Source organism: Zalophus californianus, chromosome 14 (assembly GCF_009762305.2).
Source record: "Zalophus californianus isolate mZalCal1 chromosome 14, mZalCal1.pri.v2, whole genome shotgun sequence".
NCBI classification, from domain to species: Eukaryota; Metazoa; Chordata; class Mammalia; order Carnivora; family Otariidae; genus Zalophus; species Zalophus californianus.
In genome coordinates, this window is record NC_045608.1 from 32,762,919 (window position 1) to 32,786,385 (window position 23,467).

At 40.6% G+C, this 23,467-nt stretch overlaps 1 protein-coding gene across 1 annotated transcript in view; it reads left to right on the top strand.

Moving 5' to 3' along the window:
* Positions 1-23,467, top strand: part of PIEZO2 (piezo type mechanosensitive ion channel component 2) — a 526,331-nt gene that overhangs the window by 365,944 nt on the left and 136,920 nt on the right. Inside the window, exons 8-9 of the mRNA XM_035724088.1 lie at positions 17,937-18,099; positions 21,381-21,500. Of these exons, the coding sequence (XP_035579981.1) occupies positions 17,937-18,099; positions 21,381-21,500 (283 nt within the window). The remainder of the gene's footprint in view (positions 1-17,936; positions 18,100-21,380; positions 21,501-23,467) is intronic.

The following is a 23,467-nucleotide window of genomic DNA, read 5'->3' on the forward strand; positions in this document are numbered from 1 at the left end:
TCCTCACAAAATTACAAATAGAACGGCCCTGTGATCCAAAAATCCTACTTCTGCACATATGTCTAAAAGAATTTAAAGCAAGGACTTGAAGAGATATTTGAACACTTGTGGTCATAGCAGCATTATTTACAATGACTTAAAGGTGAAAGTGTTCATCTACAGAGAAATGGATAAACAAAATGTGGTCCATGCATACAATGGAATGTTATTCAATCTTAAAAAGGAAGGAACTTCTGACCCAGACTACAACAGGGATGACCCTCGAGGACATAATGCTCGGTGAAATAAGCCAGACACAAAAGGACAAATACTGCATGATTCCATTTGTATGAGCAACCTAGGGAGTCAAATCCATAGAGACAGAAAATAGAGTGGTGGGTGCCACGAGCTGAGGGAAGGGGGCAATAGGGAGTTATTGGGTAATGGGTACAGAGTTTCAGTTTTGCATGATGAAATAGTTCTGGTGGCAGAGCACAGTGACTATAGTTAATACCACTGCCCTGTACAATTAAACATCTAAGATAGTAAACTTCATGATACGTGTATTTTACCACAATTAAGATTTTTTAAAAGTGTGGTGGTGTTATTTTCAGTATTATATAGTTTTTTGCAAGCGGCTAGGTTTCTGTATTACTAGCAACCAAGCAGATGTGGTCTGGAGTGAACCTGAAACCAGGTGGAGGTTTTATAAATCTGCCAACATATGCAAATTGAAACAAATACATTGCCAATTCATATTCACCATATGTTGTCAGATATTATGAGTGCTTTGGAGGAAAAGAAAAAAAAATGCAAAGCAAGTGCCCCCTGGCAGGTGGAGAGGTGTCTACAATGAGCCTATAAAGCCCCCAACAGAGCTGAGAGTCAGCTGTCCACTTGGGCCTGCAGGGGAAGGATAACCAAAGTTCTGTGATCAGAGATACTTCATGCAGCTGTGATGTCCTCTTTTGGCAAAAGGTGTGGAATGAATTTTTACACATGATAATCTGGGTAAAGTGCTGTTTGGGGGTCTTGAAGGAATGATCCAGAATGCTCCATATTTTGCTCTTACTGGGTATTTGAATCTCTTATTTCTTCTTAATTATCAACTTCTTGAGTTGAAAAAGTTACTTCTTGACTATATACATTTATTTACTGATCCATCCAAAAGATAAAGTTCCAAATTCTTATTGGCAGACTGTAGAGAACAAAAATAATTATGTTACATATGATTCAAGATAGAATTTAAAGTGTTCTTGCAGTGCCTTTGTTATGCTCTTAGTCTGTGTTCTTATTTCCCAGACTGCGGGCACTAAAATTATGGTTGGTGTGGCCTAGGCTGCAGTAATGTTTCTCTAAAAATTCTAGAATTCTCCTGTGAACTATGGTTCCTTCCCATTCCTTCTTTCTCTTTTTCTTTTTCAAAAGCAGGAACATTGCTATCCCTTAGTCTCTACTCCTACTATAACCACGGTCACCTACTATAACTTCATGGTATAACTTAGTCTTGGTGCTTTTAATTCATTTCCATAAACTTACACTTAAAACTTGCTATACGCTAGGTAATTCCATCAAAGCAAGATGACAAAACACATATCCTTTTTCGAAGGAATTAGAATCAAGCTGGGCAGAGAGATAAACACATAAACTAACAATAATCCAATTACAAACTAAGACTACAAATACCGTTTTTGTGGATGTGCTGGGCAGGACAAATTTATTCCAGTTAGAAATCATGTTTCCCAGGGGGCGGAGCAAGATGGCGGAGGAGTAGGAGACCTAGATTTCGTCTGGTCTCAGGAATTCAGCTGAATAGGGATCAAACCATTCTGAACACCTACAAACTCAACAGGAGATCAAACAGGAGAGTAGCAACAACTCTCTGAACAGAGAAGCGACCACTTACTGGAACACGAAAAAAATCACCTCAGCAAAAAGAACAAGAGGTAGTACCGTTAGCCAGGGACCTACTCAATACGGACATTAGTACGATGTCGGACCTAGAGTTCAGAATCATGACTTTAAAGATACTAGCTGGGCTTGAAAAAAGCGTGGAAGTTATTAGAGAAACCCTTTCTGGAGAAATAAAAGAACTAAAATCTAACCAAATAGAAATCAAAAAGGCTATTGATGAGGTGCAATCAAAAATGGGGGCACTAACTGCTAGGATAAATGAGGCAGAAGAGAGAATCAGTGATATAGAAGACCAAATGATGGAAAATAAAGAGGCTGAGAAAAAGAGAGAGAAACAACTACAGGATCACGAGGGCAGAATTCGAGAGATAAGTGATACGATAAGATGAAACAACATTAGAATAATTGGGATCCCAGAAGAAGAAGAGAGAGAGAGGAGGGCAGAAGGTATATTGGAGCAAATAATAGCAGAGAACTTCCCTAATGTGAGGAAGGAAACAGGCATCAAAATCCAGGAGGCACAGAGAACCCCTCTCAAAATCAATAATAATAGGTCAACACCCCGACATCTAATAGTAAAACTTACGAGTCTCAGAGACAAAGAGAAATGCCTGAAAGCAGCTCGGGAGAAGAGATATGTAACCTACAATGGTAGAAACATTAGATTGGCAACAGACCTATCCACAGAGACCTGGCAGGCCAGAAAGGACTGGCAAGATATCTTCAGAGCACTAAACGAGAAAAATATGCAGCCAAGATACTATATCCAGCTAGGCTGTCATTGAAAATAGAAGGAGAGATAAAAAGCTTCCAGAACAAACAAAAACTAAACGAATTTGCAAACATGAAACCAGCCCTCCAAGAAAGATTGAGAGGGGTCCTCTAAGCAAAGAGAGAACCTAAAAGCAGCAAAGAGCAGAAACGAACACAGACAACAGACAGTTAACAGTCACCTTACAGGTAATACATTGGCACTAAATTCATACCTTTCAATAGTTACCCTGAATGTAAATGGGCTCAATGCCCCAATCAAAAGACACAGGCTATCAGATTGGATTAAAAAACAAGACCCATCCATATGCTGTCTGCAAGAGACTCATTTTAGACCCAAAGACACCCCTAGATTGAAAGTGAGGGGGTGGAAAACCATTTACCATGCTAATGGACACCAAAAGAAAGCTGGGGTGGCAATCCTTATATCAGACAAATTAGATTTTAAAACAAAGACTGTAATAAGAGATGAGGAAGGACACTATATCCTACTTAAAGGGCCTATCCAACAAGAAGATTGAACAATTGTAAATATCTATGCCCCGAACATGGGAGCAGCCAATTATATAAGGCAATTAATACCAAAAGCAAAGAAACACATTGACAACAATACAATAATAGTGGGGGACTTTAACACCCCCCTGACTGAAATGGACATATCCTCTAAGCAAAAGATCAACAAGGAAATAAAGACTTTAAATGACACACTGGACCAAATGGACTTCACAGACATATTCAGAACATTCCATCCCAAAGCAACGGAATACACATTCTTCTCTGGTGCCCATGGAACATTCTCCAGAATTGACATCCTAGGTCACAAATCAGGTCTTAATCGGTACCAAAAGATTGGGATCATTCCCTGCATGTTTTCAGACCACAATGCTTTGAAACTAGAACTCAATCACAAGAGAAAAGTTGGAAAGAACTCAAATACATGGAGGCTAAAGAGCATCCTACTAAAGAATGAATGGGTCAACCAAGAAATTAAAGAAGAATTAAAAAAATTCATGGAAACCGATGAAAATGAAAACACAACTGTTCAAAATCTTTGGGATACAGCAAAGGCATTCCTGAGAGGAAAGTATATAGCAATAGAAGCCTTTCTCAAGAAACAAGAAAGGTCTCAAATACACAACCAAACCCTACACCTAAAGGAGCTGGAGAAAGAACAGCAAATAAAGCCTAAACCCAGCAGGAGAAGAGAAATCATAAAGATCAGAGCAGAAATCAATGAACTAGAAACCAAAAGAACAGTAGAACAGATCAACGAAACTAGGAGCTGGTTCTTTGAAAGAATTAACAAGATTGATAAACCCCTGGCCAGACTTATCAAAAAGAAAAGAGAAATGACCCAAATCAACAAAATCATGAATGAAAGAGGAGAGATCACAACCAACACCAAAGAAATACAAACAATTATAAGAACATATTATGAGCAACTCTATGCCAGCAAATTAGATAACCTGGGAGAAATGGGTGCATTCCTAGAGATGTATCAACTATCAAAATTGAACCAGGAAGAAATAGAAAACCTGAACAGACCTATAACCACTAAGGAAATTGAAACAGTCATCAAAAATCTCCCAAGAAACAAAAGCTCAGGGCCAGATGGCTTCCCAGGGGAATTCTATCAGACATTTCAAGAAGAATTAATACCTATTCTCCTGAAACTGTTCCAAAAATAGAAATGGAAGGACAACTTCCAAACTCATTTTATGAGGCCAGCATTACCTTGATCCCAAAACCAGACAAAGACCCCATCAAAAAAGAGAATTACAGACCAATATCCTTGATGAACATGGTTGCAAAAATTCTCACCAAAATACTAGCCAATAGGATCCAACAGTACATTAAAAGGATTATTCACCATGACCAAGTGGGATTTATCCCTGGGGTGCAAGGTTGGTTCAACATCCGCAAATCAATCAACGTGATACAATACATTAACAAAAGAAAGAGCAAGAATCATATGATCCTCTCAATAGATGCAGAAAAAGCATTTGACAAAGTACAACATCCTTTCTTGATCAAAACTCTTCAGAGTATAGGGTTAGAGGGTACATACCTCAATATCATAAAAGCCATCTATGAAAAACCTACAGCGAATATCATTCTCAATGGGGAAAGGCTGAGAGCTTTTCCCCTAAGGTCAGGAACGCGGCAGGGATGTCCACTCTCACCACTGCTATTCAACATAGTATTAGAAGTCCTAGCCACAGCAATCAGACAACAAAAAGAAATCAAAGGCATCCAAATCGGCAAAGAGGAAGTCAAACTCTCACTCTTTGCAGATGATATGATACTGTATGTGGAAAACCCAAAAGACTCCACCCCAAAACTGCTAGAACTCATACAGGAATTCAGTCAAGTAGCAGGCTATAAAATCAATGCACAGAAATCAGTGGCATTCCTATACACCAACAACAAGACAGAAGAGAGAGAAATCAAGGAGTCGATCCCATTTACAATTGCACCCTAAACCATTAGATACCTAGGAATAAATCTAACGAAAGAGGCAAAGGGTCTGTACTCAGAAAACTATAAAATACTCTTGAAAGAAATTGAAGAAGACACAAAGAAATGGAAAAACGTTCCATGCTCATGGATTGGGAGAACCAACATTGTGAAGATGTCAATGCTACCTAGAGCAATCTACACATTCAATGCAATCCCCATCAAAATACCATCCACTTTTTTCAAAGAAATGGAACAAATAATCCTAAAATTTGTATGGAACCAGAAGAGACCCCGAATAGCCAGAGGAATACTGAAAAAGAAAAGCAAAGCTGGCGGCATCACAATTCCGGACTTCCAGCTCTATTACACAGCTGTCATCATCAAGACAGTATGGTACTGGCACAAAAACAGACACATAGATCAATGGAACAGAATCGAGAGCCCAGAAATGGACCCTCAACTCTATGGTCAACTTATGTTTGACAAAGCAGGAAAGAATATCCAATGGCAAAAAGACAGTCTCTTCAACAAATGGTGTTGGGAAAATTGGACAGCCACATGCAGAAGAATGAAACTGGACCATTTCCTTACACCACACACAAAAATAGACTCCAAATGGTTGAAAGACCTAAACGTGAGACAGGAGTCCATCCAAATCCTAAAGGAGAACACAGGTAGCAACCTTTTCGACCTCAGCCGCAGCAACTTCTTCCTAGAAACATCGCCAAAGGCAAGGGAAGCCAGGGCAAAAATGAACTATTGGGATTTCATCAAGATAAAAAGCTTTTGCACAGCAAAAGAAACAGTCCACAAAACCAAAAGACAACCGACAGAATGGGAGAAAATATTTGCAAATGACATATCAGATAAAGGGCTTGTATCCAAAATCTATAAAGAACTTATCAAACTCAACACCCAAAGAACAAATAATCCAATCAAGAAATGGGCAGAAGACATGAACAGACATTTTTCCAAAGAAGAAATCCAAATGGCCAACAGGCACATGAAAAAGTGCTCAACATCGCTCGGCATCAGGGAAATCCAAATCAAAACCTCAATGAGATACCACCTCACACCCGTCAGAATGGCTAAAATTAACAAGTCAGGGAATGACAGATGTTGGCGGGGATGTGGAGAAAGGGGAACCCTCCTACACTGTTGGTGGGAATGCAAGCTGGTGAAACCACTCTGGAAAACAGTATGGAGGTTCCTAAAACAGTTGAAATTAGAGCCACCATTCGATCCAGCAATTGCACTACTGGGTATTTACCACAAAGTTACAAATGTAGGGACCCGAAGGGGTACGTGTACCCCAATGTTTATAGCAGCAGTGTCCACAATAGCCAAACTGTGGAAAGAGCCAAGATGTCCATCGACAGATGAATGAATAAAGAAGAAGTGGTATATATACACAATGGAATATTATGCAGCCATGAAAAGGAATGAGATCTTGCCATTTGCAATGACGTGGATGGAACTGGAGGGTGTTATGCTGAGTGAAATAAGTCAATCAGAGAAAGACATGTATCATATGACCTCACTGATATGAGGAATTCTTAATCTCAGGAAATAAACTGAGTGTTACTGGAGTGGTTGGGGTCGGAGGGATGCGGTGGCTGGGTGATAGACATTGGGGAGGGTATGTGCTATGGTGAGCGCTGTGAATTGTGCAAGACTGTTGAATCACAGATCTGTACTTCTGAAACAAATAACGCAACATATTTTAAGAAAAAAGAAAAAGAATAAGATAACAGGAGAGGAAGAAAAGGGAAGTATGTCAGAGGGGGAGACGAACCATGAGAGATGATGGACTCTGAAAAACAAACTGAGGGTTCTAGAGGGGAGGAGGTTAGGGGGATGGGTTAGCCTGGTGATGGGTATTGAGGAGGGCACGTTCTGCATGGAGCACTGGGTGTTATGAACAAACAATGAATCATGGAACACTGCATCAAAAACTAATGATGTAATATATGGTGATTAACATAACAATAAAAAAAAAAGAAATCATGTTTCCCAGAGGTGGATTCCCTAGCTCCCTAGAGGTAGGCCTTGATGATGTCCAGGATATCCCACAAAAACAGAAAAGAACAAGAAAAACATGCCTAAGTGAAGAGTACTGGAAATTGCTTTTAGATTATTAGCTTTACATTAATTATAGCAACCATTCGGACCAAAAGAAAGAATGAAGAATTAATGCTTTCTGCAAGAACAACTGTCATCAATGAGCATGAGGGTTCAGGTGATGGGCTATGATGGTTATATGATTATGCATTCCTGGGCCACTGGTATTCTGGGGACCCCTGCAGTAATTTGGGGTGGCTGAGTATACCTGGAAGGAATACACTGTTATGTGTAGATTACGTACGGGATGCCGTTGGGGGTGGGGCTGGAGTTGTCCTGAAGGCTATCTGAGAGTCTGTGAGCATTTCCTGGCCTGCTGCCTTGGACTTGCATTGCCAAGGAGTGTTGGGACAGTTTCCCTGGCACACATACCCCAATCGTTGATTTGGAAACCCCCGAAAAGTCACAACTACCTGGAAATCGCCCTGGTAAAACAAGAAGGAGCAAGACCAAAGGGGCTGAGATTTTTATGGTGAACCCTAAATAGCCCAGTGTAGCTTGAGTTCTTGGTGTCTGGGAGAAAGGAGAGGAGACCTGGCTGCTCAAGGCCTGGGAGATACTTTGCTGGGACTTGGGCTTATTCTCCAGACATCTAATGAATAGGAAATAGGAAGAGGAAGGTGGAGTGCTGAATTTGAGTTTTCTGAAGGTGACTCTAGCAATGGTCACACTGTAGAGGGGAGAGAAGCTAGAGACCGCCCTTTGTGTTATAATTGTCCAGGAAGAAGCTGAGGACGTGTTCTGTGGTCAGGGATGTTGGGAATGAAATAAAGAGCAGAGCAAGACAGGCCAGATACCAAAGCAGGAGTATGCGCCCCAAGGTTCTGATATGTTACTACTGGGAACTGACCATCACACAGGAAGCTGTCTCTCCAGCCATCCTCTGAAAAATAGAAGAGTTTGTGGATCTTAAGCACTTCGCATAAGATCTTCTGGAAAATGCCCTTTCTTTGTTCATGTGCTTACACCCCCTCCCTACCCCCAATTCTTTTAGGTTTTTTGTTTTTATTTTTCATGCTAAGCACTAAGTTAATTCTTTTTTTTTATGTTATGTTAATCACCATAGATCACATCATTAGTTTTTAACGTAGTGGTCCATGATTCATTGTTTGCGTTTAATACCCAGTGCTCCATTCAGTACGTGCCCTCTTTAAATACCCATCACCAGGCTAACCCATCCCACCACCCCCCTTCCCTCTATAACTCTCAGTTTGTTTCTCAGAGTCCATAGTCTCTCATGGTTCTTCTCCCCCTCCGATTCCCCTACTTCATTTTTCCCTTCCTGCTATCTTCTTCTTTTATTTCTTTAACATCTAATGTATTATTTGTTTCAGAGGTACAGGTCTGTGATTCAACAGTCTTACGCAATTCACAGCGCTCAACATAGCATATACCCTCCCCAGTGTTTATCACCCAGCCACCCCGTCCCTCCCACCCCCCCACCACTCCAGCAACCCTCAGTTTGTTTCCTGACATTAAGAATTCCTCATATCACTGAGATCATATGATACATGTCTTTCTCTGATTGACTTATTTCACTCAGCAAAATACCTTCCACTTCCATCCATGTCATTGCAAATGGCAAGATTTCATTCCTTTTGATGCCTGAATAATATTGCATTCTATATATAAACCACTTTTCTTTATCCATTCAATTGTTGATGGACATCTTGGCTCCTTCCACAGTTTGGCTATTGTGGACATTGCTGGTATAACCATCGGGGTGCACGTACCCTTTGGAACCCTACATTTGTATCTTTGGGGTAAATACCCAGTAGCACAATTGCTGGGTTTTAGGGCAGCTCTATTTTCAACTTTCTGAGGAACCTCCATCCTGTTTTCCAGAGTGGCTGCACCAGCTTGCATTCCCACCAATACCGTAGGAGGGTTCCCTTTTCTCCGCATCACTGCCAACATCTGTCATCTCCTGACTTGTTAATTTTAGCCATTCTGACGGGTGTGAGGTGGTATCTCATTGAGGTTTTGATTTGGATTTGCCTGATGCCAAGCGATGTTGAGCACTTTTTCATGGGTCTGTTGGCCATTTGGATGCCTTCTTTGCAAAAAAGCAAAGTTCATGTCCTCTGCCCATTTTTTGATTGGAGCATTTGTTCTTTCGGTGTTGAGTTTGATAAGTTCCTTATAGATTTTGCACACTAGCCCTTTATCTGATATGTCATTTGCAAATATCTTCTCCCATTCTGTCGGTTGTCTTTTTGTTTTGATGACTGTTTCTTTTGCTGTGCAAAAGCTTTTTATCTTGATGAAGTCCCAATAGTTTTTTTTGACCTTGCTTTCCTTGCCTTTGGTGATGTTTCTAGGAAGAAGTTGCTGAGGCTGAGGTCAAAGAGGTCGCTGCCTGTGTTCTCCTTTAGGATTTTGATGGACTCCTGTCTCACATTGAGGTCTTTCAACCATTTTGAGTCTATTTTTGTGTGTGGTGTAAAGAAATGGTCCAGGTTCATTCTTCTGCATGTGGCTGTCCAATTTTCCCAATACCATTTGTTGAAGAGACTGTTTTTTTCCATTGGACATTCTTTCCTGCTTTGTCGAAGATCAGTTGACCATAGAGTTGAGGGTCCATTTCTGGGCTCTCGATTCTGTTCCATTGATCTATGTGTCTGTTTTTGTGCCAGTACCAAACTGTCTTGATGAGGACAGCTTTGTAATAGAGCTGGAAGTCCGGAATTGTGATGCCGCCAGCTTTGCTTTTCTTTTTCAGTATTCCTCTGGCTATTCGGGGTCTCTTCTGGTTCCATACAAATTTTAAGATTATTTGTTCCATTTCTTTGAATAAAGTTGATGGTATTGTGATGGAGATTGCATTGAATGTGTAGCTTGCTCTAGGTAGCATTGACATCTTCACAATATTTGTCTTCCACTCCATGAGCATGGAACGTTTTTCCATTTCTTTGTGTCTTCTTCAATTTCTTTCATGAGTATTTTATAGTTTTCTGAGTACAGAGTCTTTGCCTCTTTGGTTAGATTCATTCCTAGGGATCTTATGATTTTGGGTGCAATTGTAAATGGGATTGACTCCTTGATTTGTCTCTCTTCTGTCTTGTTGTTGGTGTACAGGAATGCCACTGATTTCTGTGCATTGATTTTATATCCTGCCACTTTACTGAATTCCTGTATGAGTTCTAGCAGTTTTGGGGTGGAGTCTTTTGGGTTTTCCACATAAAGTATCATATCATGTGCAAAGAGTGAGAGTTTGACTTCTTCTTTGCCGATTTGGAGGCCTTTGATTTCTTTTTGTTGTCTGATTGCTGTGGCTAGGACTTCTAATACTAGGTTGAATAGCAGTGGTGATAGTGGACATCCCTGCTGTGTTCCTGACCTTCAGGGGGAAAGCTCTCAGTTTTTCTTCAATGAGAATGATTTCGCTGTGGGTTTTTCATAGATGGCTTTTATGATATTGAGGTATGTACCCTCTATCCCTATACTCTGAAGAGTTTTGATCAAGAAAGGATGGTGTACTTTGTCAAATGCTTTTTCTGCATCTATTGAGAGGATCATATGGTTCTTGTTCTTTCTTTGTATAATATCACATTGATTGATTTGCGGATGTTGAACGCAACTTGCAGCCCAGGAATAAATCCCACTTAGTCATGGTGAATAATCCTTTTAGTGTACTGTTGGATCCTATTGGCTAGTATTTTGGTGAGAATTTTTGCATCCATGTTCATCAAGGATATTGGTCTGCAATTCTCCTTTTTGATGGGGTCGTTGTTTTGGGATCAAGGTAATGGTGGCCTCATAATATGAGTTTGGAAGTTTTCCTTCCATTTCTACTTTTTGGAACAGTTTCAGAAAAATAGGTATTAATTCTTCTTTAAATGTTTGGTAGAATTCCCCTGGGAAGCCATCTGGCACTAGGCTCTTGTTTGTTGGGAGATTTTTGATGAGTGCTTCAATTTCCTTAGTGGTTATAGGTCTGTTCAGGTTTTCTCTTTCTTCCTGATTCAGTTTTGGTAGTGGATACACCTCTAGGAATGCATCCATTTCTTCCAGATTATCTAATTTGCTGGCATATAGTTGCTCATAATATGTTCTTATAATTGATTGTATTTCTTTGGTGTGGTTTGTGAACTCTCCACTTTCATTCATGATTTTATTTATTTGGTCCTTTCTTTTTTCTTTTGATAAGTCTGGCCAGGGGTTTATCAATCTTGTTAATTCTTTCAAAGAACCAGCTCCTAGTTTCGTTGATCTATTCTACTGTTCTTTTGGTTTCTATTTCGTTGATTTCTGCTTTGATCTTTCTTATTTCTCTTCTCCTGCTGGGTCTAGACTTTATTTGCTGTTCTTTCTCCAGCTTCTTTAGGTGTAGGGTTACGTTGTGTATTTGAGACCTTTCTTGTTTCTTGAGAAAGGCTTCTATTGCTATATACTTTCTCTTAGGACTGACTTTGCTGCATCCCAAAGATTTTGAACGGTTGTGTTTTCATTTTCATTGGTTTCCATGAAGTTTTTAAATTCTTCTTTAATTTCCTGGTTGACCCATTCATTCTTTAGTAAGATGCTCTTTAGCCTCCATGTATTTGAGTTGTTTTTGATGTTCCTCCTGTGATTGAGTTCTAGTTTCAAAGCACTGTGGTCAGAAAATATGCAGGGAATGATCCCAATCTTTTGGTACCAGTTGAGACCTGATTTGTGAACTAGGATGTGATTTATTCTGGAGAATGTTCCATGGGCACTAGAGAAGAATGTGTATTCTGTTGCTTTGGGATGGAATATTCTGAATATATCTGTGAGGTCCATTTGGTCCAGTGTGTCATTTAAAGTCTTTATTTCCTTGTTGATCTTTTGCTTAGATGATCTGTCCAGTTCAGTGAGGGGCTTGTTAAAGTCCCCCACTATTATTGTATTGTTGTCGATGTGTTTCTTTGCTTTTGTTATTAATTGGCTTATATAATTGGTTGCTCCCATGTTCGGGGCATAGATATTTACAATTGTTCAATCTTCTTGTTGGATAGACCCTTTAAGTAGGATATAGTGTCCTTCCTCATCTCTTATTATAGCCTTTGGTTTAACATCTAATTTGTCTGATATAAGGATTGCCACCCCAGCTTTCTTTTGGTGTCCATTAGCATGGTAAATGGTTTTCCATCCCCTCACTTTCAATCTGGAGGTGTCTTTGGGCCTAAAATGAGTCTCTTGCAGACAATATATCGATGGGTCTTGTCTTTTTATCCAATCTGATAGCCTGTGTCTTTTGATTGGGGCACTTAGCCCATTTACCTTCCAGGTAACTATTGAAAGATATAAATTTAGTGCCATTGTATTGCCTGTAAGGTGACTGTTACCATATATTGTCTGTGTTCCTTTCTGGTCTATGTTACTTTTAGGCTCTCTCTTCGCTTAGAGGACCCCTTTCAATATTTCTTGGAGGGCTGGTTCCGTGTTTGCAAATTGCTTTAGTTTTTGTTTGTCCTGGAAGTTTTTTTATCTCTCCTTCTATTTTCAATGACAGCCTAGCTGGATATAGTATTCTTGGCTGCATATTTTTCTTGTTTGGTGCTCTGAAGATATCATGCCAGTCCTTTCTGGCCTGTCAGGTCTCTGTGGATAGGTCTGTTGTCAATCTAATGTTTCTACCATTTTGGGTTACAGATCTTTTATCCCGAGCTGCTTTCAGGATTTTCTCTTTGTCTCTGAGACTCATAAGTTTTACTGCTATTTTACTATTGATACTATTTTACTATTATTGATTTTGAGAGGGGTTCTCTGTGCCTCCTGGATTTTGATGCCTATTTCCTTCCCCAAATTAGGGAAGTTTTCTGCTTTAATTTGCTCAATGTACCTTCTGCCCCTCTCTCTTTCTTCTTCTTCTGGGATCCCAATTATTCTAATATTGTTAAGTCTTATGGCATCACTTATCTCTCGAATCTGCCCTCGTGATCCAGTAGTTGTTTATCTCTCTTTTTCTCAGCCTCTTTATTTTCCATCATTTGGTCTTCTATATCACTAATCCTCTCTTCTGCCTCATTTATCCTAGCAGTTAGAGCCTCCATTTTTTATTACACCTCATTAATAGCCTTTTTGATTTCGATTTGGTTAGATTTTAGTTCTTTTATTTCTCCAGAAAGGGTTTCTCTAAAATCTTCCATGCTTTTTTCAAGCCCAGCTAATATCTTTATAATTGTCATTCTGAACTCTAGTTCCGATACCTTACTAATGGCCGTATTGATTAGGTCCCTGGCAGTCAGTACTGCCTCTTGTTCTTTTTTTTTTTTTTTTGGAGGTGATTTTTTCTGTCTTGTCATTTTGTCCAGAGGACAGTAGATGAATGAGAGAACAAAATGCTAACAGGGTAACAACAACTCCAGAAAAACATACACTAAGCAAATCAGAATAGTCCTAAAACTGGGGGAAAAGAAAGGGAAAGAAAGAAAAAAGAAAAAGAATAAGATAAAAAAAATAAACAAAAAAAGGAAAACAGAATATGATTAAATATGATCAGGGTGGTGCATAGATCAGTGCCACACACTAGATTTTGGGCGTATTTTGGTCTGTTAGAAGAAAGTGTCTCCCAAAATTTTAAAGAAAGAAAAACTTATATATGTACAAAAGTAAGGGTAAATACGATGAAGGGATGGAATATGACTGTAATGATGAAAACTATAAAAGATTTTATAAGAGGAATTGATAAGAAGTTGGTTGAAAAAAGAAGAGGATTAAAAAAAAAGGGGGGAGATAATGTGATCAGGCAGGAGATTAGAACAAAGCCATACACTAGAAATTTAGGGTATATTTTGGTCTGTTAGAAGAACCTGTATCCCACAATTTTAAAGAGAGAACAATTTCATATATATATATATATATATATATATATGTATATATATATAAAATAAGGTTAACTATTATGAAGGGATAGAATATGACTCTAAAAATGAAAAATAAAAAAGATTTTTTAAAAAAGGGATTGATAAGATGTTAGTTGAAAAAGGGAAAAATTCAAAAAAAAAGAAAATTAAAAAAATTAACTTTGAAAAACTAAAGAATCATGGGGGAAAAGCCATGAATTCTATGTGCAGTATTCCCATAGTACTGGAGTTCTGCCGTTCTCATTGATCGGTAAACTTGGTCTTGGCTGGCTGTTCCTGGTGATCTGGGGGAGGGGCCTGTTGCTGTGGTTCCCAAATGTCTTTGCTGGAGGTGGAATTGCCCTGCCCTTGCCAGTCAGGTCCGGGCTAAGTAATCTGCTCAGGTTTGATCTCGGGAGCTTTTGTTCCGTGAAAGCTTTCTGTACAGCTTTGGAGGACAAGAGTGAAAATGGCGGCCTCCCAATCTCTGCCCAGAGGAGCCGAGAACTTGGGGCCACACTCCTCAGTATGCCCCCAGAGAAAAGCAGTCAATCACTCCTGTGTCCCCGGTCTGCAGCCACACTCCGTGCTCACCCGGCCTGTGACCGAGCATTTCTATCTCTGGCACCCGACCCCGTGTGGAATCTCCAAACCCAGCAGATCCCTGTGGTGCACTCCCATGCCACTCCTCCCGGGGGAGGAAGGGGAGTCTCCCAGGATCTGCCTCTTGTTGGGTCCCTGCTGGAAGAGCAGTGGCCCAGCTGTGCCACGGACCATGGTTTATGGCAACCCCAACCAGAGAGCCCGCTCCTCAGCTCCATCTCTACAGTCGGCTGCCCCGCTCCGATACCTGGGAGCTCTGCCGCACTCAGGCAGGCCCGGCCTTTCTGTGACCCCGAGGGTCCTGAGACCACACTGTCCCAGTGAGGGTTCCACCCTCTGCTTAGCCACTGGAGAGACATCCCTCTGCAGAGCAGATTTCTAAAAGTTCCGATTTTGTGCTCTGCTGCTCTATCACTTGCGGGTAGCGGCTGAGGGAGGCCCCCTCCCCTGCCCTCTATCTTCCTGAATATCGTGTGGGATTAACTTCTCCACACATCCTACCTTCCAGAAAGTGATTGTTTTTCTGTTCCGAGAGTTGCTGCTATTCTTTTCTTCACTCTCCTGTTGAGTTTGTAGGTGTTCAGAATTGTTTGATCCCTATGGAGCTGAATTCCTGGGACCAGATGAAATTTAGATCTCCTACTCCTCCGCCATCTTGCTCCTCCCCTCTTCTGTTAGGTTTTATAAGAAACTGGATTTTTAGAGACCATGAGCCACCTACCAAATGCACCCTTGTCTATTATTGACAGACCAGACTGGTGTCCAAGTATCTTCCAAATACATAGAGGTCAGAAACTTTGTCTTTCTGCTTCTAAATAAGCAATAAGCAGGAGTGTATAACTCCACAGCTGTGTCACCACACTTCTCAGGCAAAGAGACATTTCTATGTAGAAATATAAGATAGTCATTTTTTAGTATTTTAATGACCGAGAAACAATATAGGTATTTTTATTTAATCAATGTGAACTAGGACCACTGTAAATACAGTAACAGTTATGTGAGAATCATCAAGATGGAAGGAAGCTTATAAATATCCAGTGATGCACCAGTAACAAAAATAGAGGATTGTTCTTCCTTTGCCCAATTTCTCTTCCCAGCTCAACCCCATAGCCTGGCAGCATCTCACAGGACTTCTCTTTTCTCTCATTTACTCATCCAACCTTTTTTTTACTATCCTGACATGTAACATTCTTCCTCCTGACTACCCTTCCCAGACAGAAACACCCCCAGACAGAAGGGGTTCTGTAGCATCTTGCTCTCCTCAAACAAGCATGTCCCATCACTGTGGTGAGATCGAGAGTGAGTTCCTGGAGGCCAGGTCCGATAATTCCACTTTTCTTTGTAATGTCAATATTAAGAAGCAATTCTGGATTATGGGAGGCTCACAAGAAAAAACTAAGTAATTTAAATAATAGTTGGATGTTGCACAGCATCCTGGAATTTTTAATGCCACAAAGGATGTGAAATGTCAAGTACAAACTTCCCATCTTACATAAAAAAAATTTTTCTATAGTATCCAGGCTATTTAAAAAAAGAAAAAAGAAAAGAGAACTCTTATGTCTTAGAGTATTTGCACAGTTCTGTTAGAAGAAGTTCCTTAAAGGGTATGACAATCCATCATTCTGTAGCTTCTTACCCATGCTTGGTAGTCCATACTTATAGTACAAAACATCAGACTGATCCTTTGCAAAATCAGTTTGGAATAAGCCATGATATCAACAGTAAGTTGTGGAGTGTCAATGTGGACTTTCAGGAGGCATGTGGTTCAGTTTACAGACAGCTGCAGAAATTACTACTGACTTTCTGATGGGGCAACACAGGTATTTGTAAACCGATGATTGATGAAGTCATTGCTAGCGCATGCGCCAGATGTGGGACAAGAAGAGGAAAGACATGGGGGCTGAAACCTACTGCCTGATTAATCCAGAGACTTTCAGCTAATGTTTGATTCAAAATTTCAAAGCTTTCAGTTCCACACACTGTATACAGGAAATTGACATTTTAATCTAGGACTGCAAAACAATTTTCAGAACATTACACAATTTTAAGAGGGACTTAACTCTTTCTGTTAGCAGGAAATTTTTCTTTCTAATGCTAACTACAAAGAATCTGGCTAGACTTAGAAGAAAAGCCCTGTAATAAGAGCAAGTTCTAATATAACATTTTTCTGATAAAATTGAAGAAATTTTAGTTTCTGTTTAGCTTACTTTAAAATCTATGTTGAGCAATTCACTTGCCTTGTGATAGAAAACAGTAAGAGCCCTGAGGGGTTTTACAAGTGAGGGACATGTAGTCCTTGAAGATCTTATAACTGAATGAAGAATGTAACATAAGAATTAGAGGAAGTTCTTATGTAAGAGATACAAACGATAGAAAGAGACTCACTTAACGTAAAAGTTTTATTCACTTAGTAAAATCCTTTCTTAGAAAAAGCTTGTATAAAATGAATTTCTAAATGAATCATATTTATACAATTTCCCATTATAGAGTCAGATACCTTCTGATTATATAGTAGGAATATCATAAAAAGTAAATCATTTCAAAATTTAACAAGCCTCATAAAGTTATATTTCAAAATGAATAATTAATTATAAAGCTTTAAAATGATCAAATTGCCCATAAATGAAATTTGACAGAAATATATCTTTCAGATACTCTAGTATATAGTATTTGGCTTTTATGGCTGAATCATAGAACTGTGTCCAATTTCAATATTTGCCCAATAATATCAGCATTAGCTCAATAGCTAATGCTAAATCCTGCCAAAAACAAAATAGGTGCTCATTTAACTGACCTTAGTAACATGTTACCACATACTTGGCATTTCAGTAATTCAGGGATTTAATAGGGCTGATTAGAAATTAAAATGTAAATTTCTAATAGGTGTGCAAGGAATTATTATTAGATCAATTAGTTAGATTAATGGTATTAGCATTACATCATATTAGATTCGATAGTATTAGATAGATTTTTGATCGATTTTTGAGCCAGTGTAAAGATCCGGTGGCTATTGTTGGCATTGATTTTACACACATGCACACACACTAACACACATATATGATTTAAAGATGTATATTTTATATTATATGTATATTATATGTATGTGTACATGTCATTTAAAGATATAGTTGTATATACAGAAGAGTAATGAAATATCTAGACTAGCATGGATTAGCCTAGGCTAGCTCGTAAGTATATTAAAAACAAGATGTTTTTATTCTAAGTTAGGGACATGTAGTTTATTGTATCTTCCTAATATTTTCCTTTGTTTTTAAACAGGTTGTTTGGTATCAAATCAGTCATTCACACGGACTGTTCCAGCACCTGGAAGATCATAGCAAACCCAGACCTGTCATGGTATCACCACGCCAACCCCATCGTCCTGCTGGTGATGTACTACACGCTGGCAACACTCATCCGCATCTGGCTACAGGAGCCCCTTGTAAGGATCGAAAGGTTTTAGAGATCTTATGGGCAAAGTAATCTTGAAACTCCAGGGGAAATAGTTCATTCCTATATTCCAAAACAGCTATAGTGTTCTGGTTCTCGTGTTTTATTTCTGCAAAGAGCACTATGTGACTACAGATGCTTTTAGAACAAAGCCAGGTTTCCCTTCAATGTGTCACCACGTGCTGGCAAGAATGTCAGTGCTGAGAACTGGAGACATTTTCATTGAGCACTTACTAAGTGCCAGACCATACGCGAGGCTGTTCCTATACATTATCTCATTTCATGCACTATGTAACTCTGAAGAATAGGTAGTGTACCCATCCTAGAGATGAGGAAAATGAGGTTAGAGAGGTAAATTGATCTGAGCAGTAGAAATCAGCTTCGAACCCACGTTTGACAACAAAGCTACGCCTTCAGGACTACCCAGCCTGTTCTCATGGTGCCTCGAGTTTCAGAAACTTCTCAGACCTCTGACATCTGTGGATGGAAGACACCCCAGCTCTCAGTGGTGCCTGGAGGCTCCTGAGTACCCCACTGTGCGGTGTGGGGACCATGGGGTTTCCTTTAGGCACGACAGAGAACTGGTTTATTCCCGTGGGATGTTAACACTGTACATGGCACTTCTGAGAGCAGGGCCAGAGAGCCTGGGCAGCTTCTCTCTTTTCCGTTTTGGTGAGAGAAAACTTCAGCCACTTTCATTTCTTCCTCTAATTGACTCTAAGGAGCTCAGTCGTAAGGTAGCTTATCGGCACACGAGGGAGGAAAGTAGCGTAGACGAGGGTTATCACACCTCTCCTCCACCACCTACCAGGGGAGCGTCCACACCTGAGAAGCCATTCCTAATGAGCATGGCTGCATGAAGTCCTGCGTCCTCTCTTATCACTTCTAGATTAGGGTCTTTTCTGTGTTCACACCCACAAGACTTGTCCACACATTCACTCATGCAGCCTGATGGGCGGACAGCGAATATTTATTGAAAGCCACCTTTCTCAGACGCTAAGCTGGGACCCAGGGATAGAGCATCGCCCACAGGCGAGGACCCCAGTCAGAGGAACTGGACATTCTACAAGAGAAAAAACCACCCAAAACAAGTAAATGGATCCGAGTCAGATAGTACAATGGCACTAGGGGAGATGCACGTCCCCGACCCTCCCCAGAAGTGTTCCCTGCAGAAATGGGGCTCTGTCCTGTCCTCCCTCCTGTGTGACATCCCCTCCCCACTGGGCAGACAGCCCTGTGTGACCAGGGCCACAGAGGCACTTTTGCTCACAGGGTTCTCATATGGTGTCTTTCTTTGGGCCCACTGATGGTGGCTGCATGTAACAAAACGCTTTATGGGGTCATAAGGAATCCCAATCATTTTGTTACATTTTTCTCCAACTCTCTTCCAAAATGTGTATGTGCCCATAAAATGCTTTAACGTGAAGTCGTTGTGTTCACTTCCTCCATAAACGCACAGAAGGTAAGGGATGTGCCATATGTGCAAATAAAAGTGTATACCAAAGAAATTAAAATATATCATGGGAATGGTTTCTGAGCAATGTCTTACAAGGGATGGAAACTACTTTAAGGCATCCAATAAGAGTTCCAGGTGTTCTTCATTTTGTGAGATCTCAGGCAGCCCCACAGAACGGCAGGGGCTTGTGTGCCCGTGTTTTCATGCTTCCATATGGGTGAAGGCTGTGTTAGAGCGCCTCAGGCCCATGAGACATTCGGCTTCCTCAGCCTTGGGCCCTCTGGGGGCAAAGGAAAGTCGAGTTAATAGCAGTCTTACAGACGGCAGTGTCTAGAGGGGTGTGTGGAGAACAGGGCCTAATTCATACCAGCGTCAACATTTCAGGCGGCCAATATTTTAAATGGGCTGGGACACAGCACTTTCTCATTGAGGCAATAATGGAAGACAGGTGGCTGGTTATATCATAGTTCCAGATAACCTGGCACATTTCATGAAAAATGCCAGCCAGCAAATGTGAGTTCTGAGGTGAAAGTCTATGATGCATGTTTGAGAAAGAAAGAGAGAGAGAAGCGGGTGTCGAGAGTTAAATAGTGTATGGCTCCCACCTGGCAAGCATGAATTCCCACCCAGGGCATTTGGGTACTCCCCATGGGTGCTCTACCCTGGCACACTGGAACCTGGAAATTGGGCACCAAGACTGTTAAGTTCCCTTCCTGCACTTCAGTATCAGTGGTGTGTTAATGCCCTTTTTGTTGGAAAACCATACAAAAGCACTCAAGGGCATTCTGCCCCTTATACTCTATGTCTCTTTTAGACCAGTTGTCTAACTTAGGCCAGTGCCCCATAAGGCAAGGTGATGGTTTTGTTCATTAGATATGTTGTTCCTTACTGCTGTGTGTAAGCTATCGATGATTCTGCCTTTACTTAATTTTTTTATTTTTAATTTTTATTGTTATGTTAATCACCATACATTACATCATTAGTTTTTAATATAGTGTTCCATGATTCATTGTTTGTGCATAATACCCAGTGCTCCATGCAGAACGTGCCCTCTTTAATACCCATCACCAGGCTAACCCATCCCCCCACCCCCTCCCCTCTAGAACCCTCAGTTTATTTCTCAGAGTCCATCATCTCTCATGGTTCATCTCCCCCTCCGATTTCACCCCCTTCATTCTTCCCTTCCTGCTATCTTCCTTTTTTTTAACATATAATGTATTATTTGTTTCAGAGGTACAGATCTGTGATTCAACAGTCTTACACAATTCACAGCGCCCACCATAGCACATACCCTCCCCAATGTCTATCACCCAGCCACCCCATCCCTCCCACCCCCCACCACTCCAGCAACCCTCACTTTGTTTCCTGAGATTAAGAATTCCTCATAACACCCAGTGCTCCATTCAGTATGTGCCCTCTTTAATTTACTTAATTTCTCCTTAATCAAAGATTGCCCATGGCTGGGTCACACAGTGCACTGAGTACTTTTTTGAAGGTTCTTCCTTTAAAAACCATTTGCATCGTGTAGTTTGGAATACACAGTGGGAAGGTGTGGATCTTGCACATGAGAGCCTATCTCTGTTATTTACGGGGCTTAGGAGGGATCGGGGGTAACATTGATGTGCTGAGCATTTACAAGGTAGCACTGGTGTCATTCTTAAAAATGTCTTGATGAAATCCCATATATTGTATACATTAATTTAAAAAAATATATCATTATCAAGGCACGGGTGAAAAACTTTCTCTGGGTCAGCCAGGCCACTGAAGGAACTGCTCTTGGAAGCAGAGCTGGTCCTGTGGGTTGTCGTGTGTCTCAGGTGCAGGATGACAGGACCAAGGAAGAGGACAGAGCCCGGACTTGTGGCCCCATCCAAGTGACAGCCGAGAGGAGGCGGAGCCTGTGGTATGCCACCCATTACCCAACTGATGAGAGAAAAGTAAGCCACAAGAAAGCATTTGCCATTTCCTAATTTATTTTGCTTCTTTTGTGTTATGTTGCTGAATATGAGTCACATGTCATATGCAAACTCAGATTGCCCATAGTTTATAGAAATAGTTTGATGTCCTTGGTAGCAGAGAGCTCTATTCAGAGAGGGGAACCCAGTGCTTCTGAAGGAAAATATGGTTTCACCATACCCTAGGAGAACACCATTGTATATTTCAGTGCTTTCCATGAAGTCTCTTCATCCTCAAAAGAAAGACTTTATTAAAAAAAATAAATTTGTGTTTAAAACAAGCAAAAAATAACAGAGCAACTGTTAGCACCGGGCAGGGAAAGTCTCAGTGCTGAAATACATTGCAGAAAATAATTTCACTTTATTGGGTAGCCGGCCACAATAATAACTCAAGTAACCACTTAGAGAAGAAAACAGTCTATATGAATATGATTAAGTATCTCTTACTACACTGAGGCAACCGTATGGATTGAAAGGAAAAGTGAGTCACAATGAGTAATTCATATAACCCTTTGAGCATTTATTGACCATGTTGAACTCAGCTCAGTGCTATATTGACTCATTAAATATGCCCATTTGCAATGTTGTAATGACAGATACAAAGTATTTGCTTGGTAGAATGCTAGAGAATTGAGGAGTAGATTTTCCAATTTATTTGGTGGCAGGTGAGTTCCTCTAAGGCACGTGGCCTTATTCTCAGCATGGCTGCCATGTGCTGAGTGAGGGCAAAACAATGAATGACCTGCCTTAGGCAGTGGATGGCCTTGCGGGGCCCATGTAGTGCCCTAAGATGTCAGGATTTTCAGGGGCCTTTCTCATCATGCCATGTGTCAGATTATCCTGCTCCTTTTACTAAACGACAGATAGCCATAGAGGATAGCTCAGGAATTTTTCAAATGGAGGTCTGCAGACCTCTGGGGATTCCTGAGACCCTCATGGGGATCCACGAGCTCACAACTCTTTTTAAATAAGATTTAAAATACATCCCTTCTTTTCACTGTGCTGACACACTGATACAAAAGCACTCTGCTGATACAAAAGCACTGAGCCAACCCAGGGGGTGGCAGGAACCCCCACAACCACAGTCCCTGCCCTTCGGGGCTGTGCACTCAGAGAAAACAAAGCAGCCAGGTCAGTTCACTTAGGAATATCCTTGATGAGCCAAAAACAGTTATCCATTTTCTTAAATCTCCACTTTGGAGCTCAAGTCTTTTTAATATCCTGTGTGGCAAAATGGGAAGTCGCACAAAGTACCACGTGTGAAAGTGGGATGGCGTCCTGCTGAGAAGCACTTGGCCGGGTGTAGGAAGTGTGAGCTGAACTCGCTGTCACCCACCGCAGACCACAGCCCCTGGAAGGAGCCTCGAGTGGACAAATTACCGGTATTCAGAGATGGGTATTTGGCAGAGAAATCCTGAGAAGTAAATGAAGTGAGCCCAACACTTCAAGGCGAACAGCTGACGGCGTTTGTTGCCGGTAGTAAAATTTGAACTTTTGAGTGAAAATTAGAATATTAGAAAACTTGTATCCCCTATTCAGAGCTTAAAAACTTCCCCATACTTGAGGACCTCCCTGATGAGATCAGTGGTGAGATCAAATTAACAAATGTGCTTCTTAAATATTGTGTAATGAAATGTGTCAATATTTGGTAGACTGTATAACTCACTGATTGCAAATCACCAACACATGATACAGCCCTGGATTTTAACGTAACAGAGTGTGAAACGTTCATTGATACAATTTCAGATTCCAAGTAGCAGCTCATCTTCAGGTTACTACCACCTGTTGAGTTTGGTGTAGTATCAAAACAAAACAAAACAAAAAAAACTGTCCACAATTACCTGGCTAGCCAATTGAAATACTCTCTTCTTTTCCAACTACAAAGCTCGGTGAAGCCAGATTTTCTTCGTATATTTCCACCAGAATAACATATCACAGCAGATTAAATG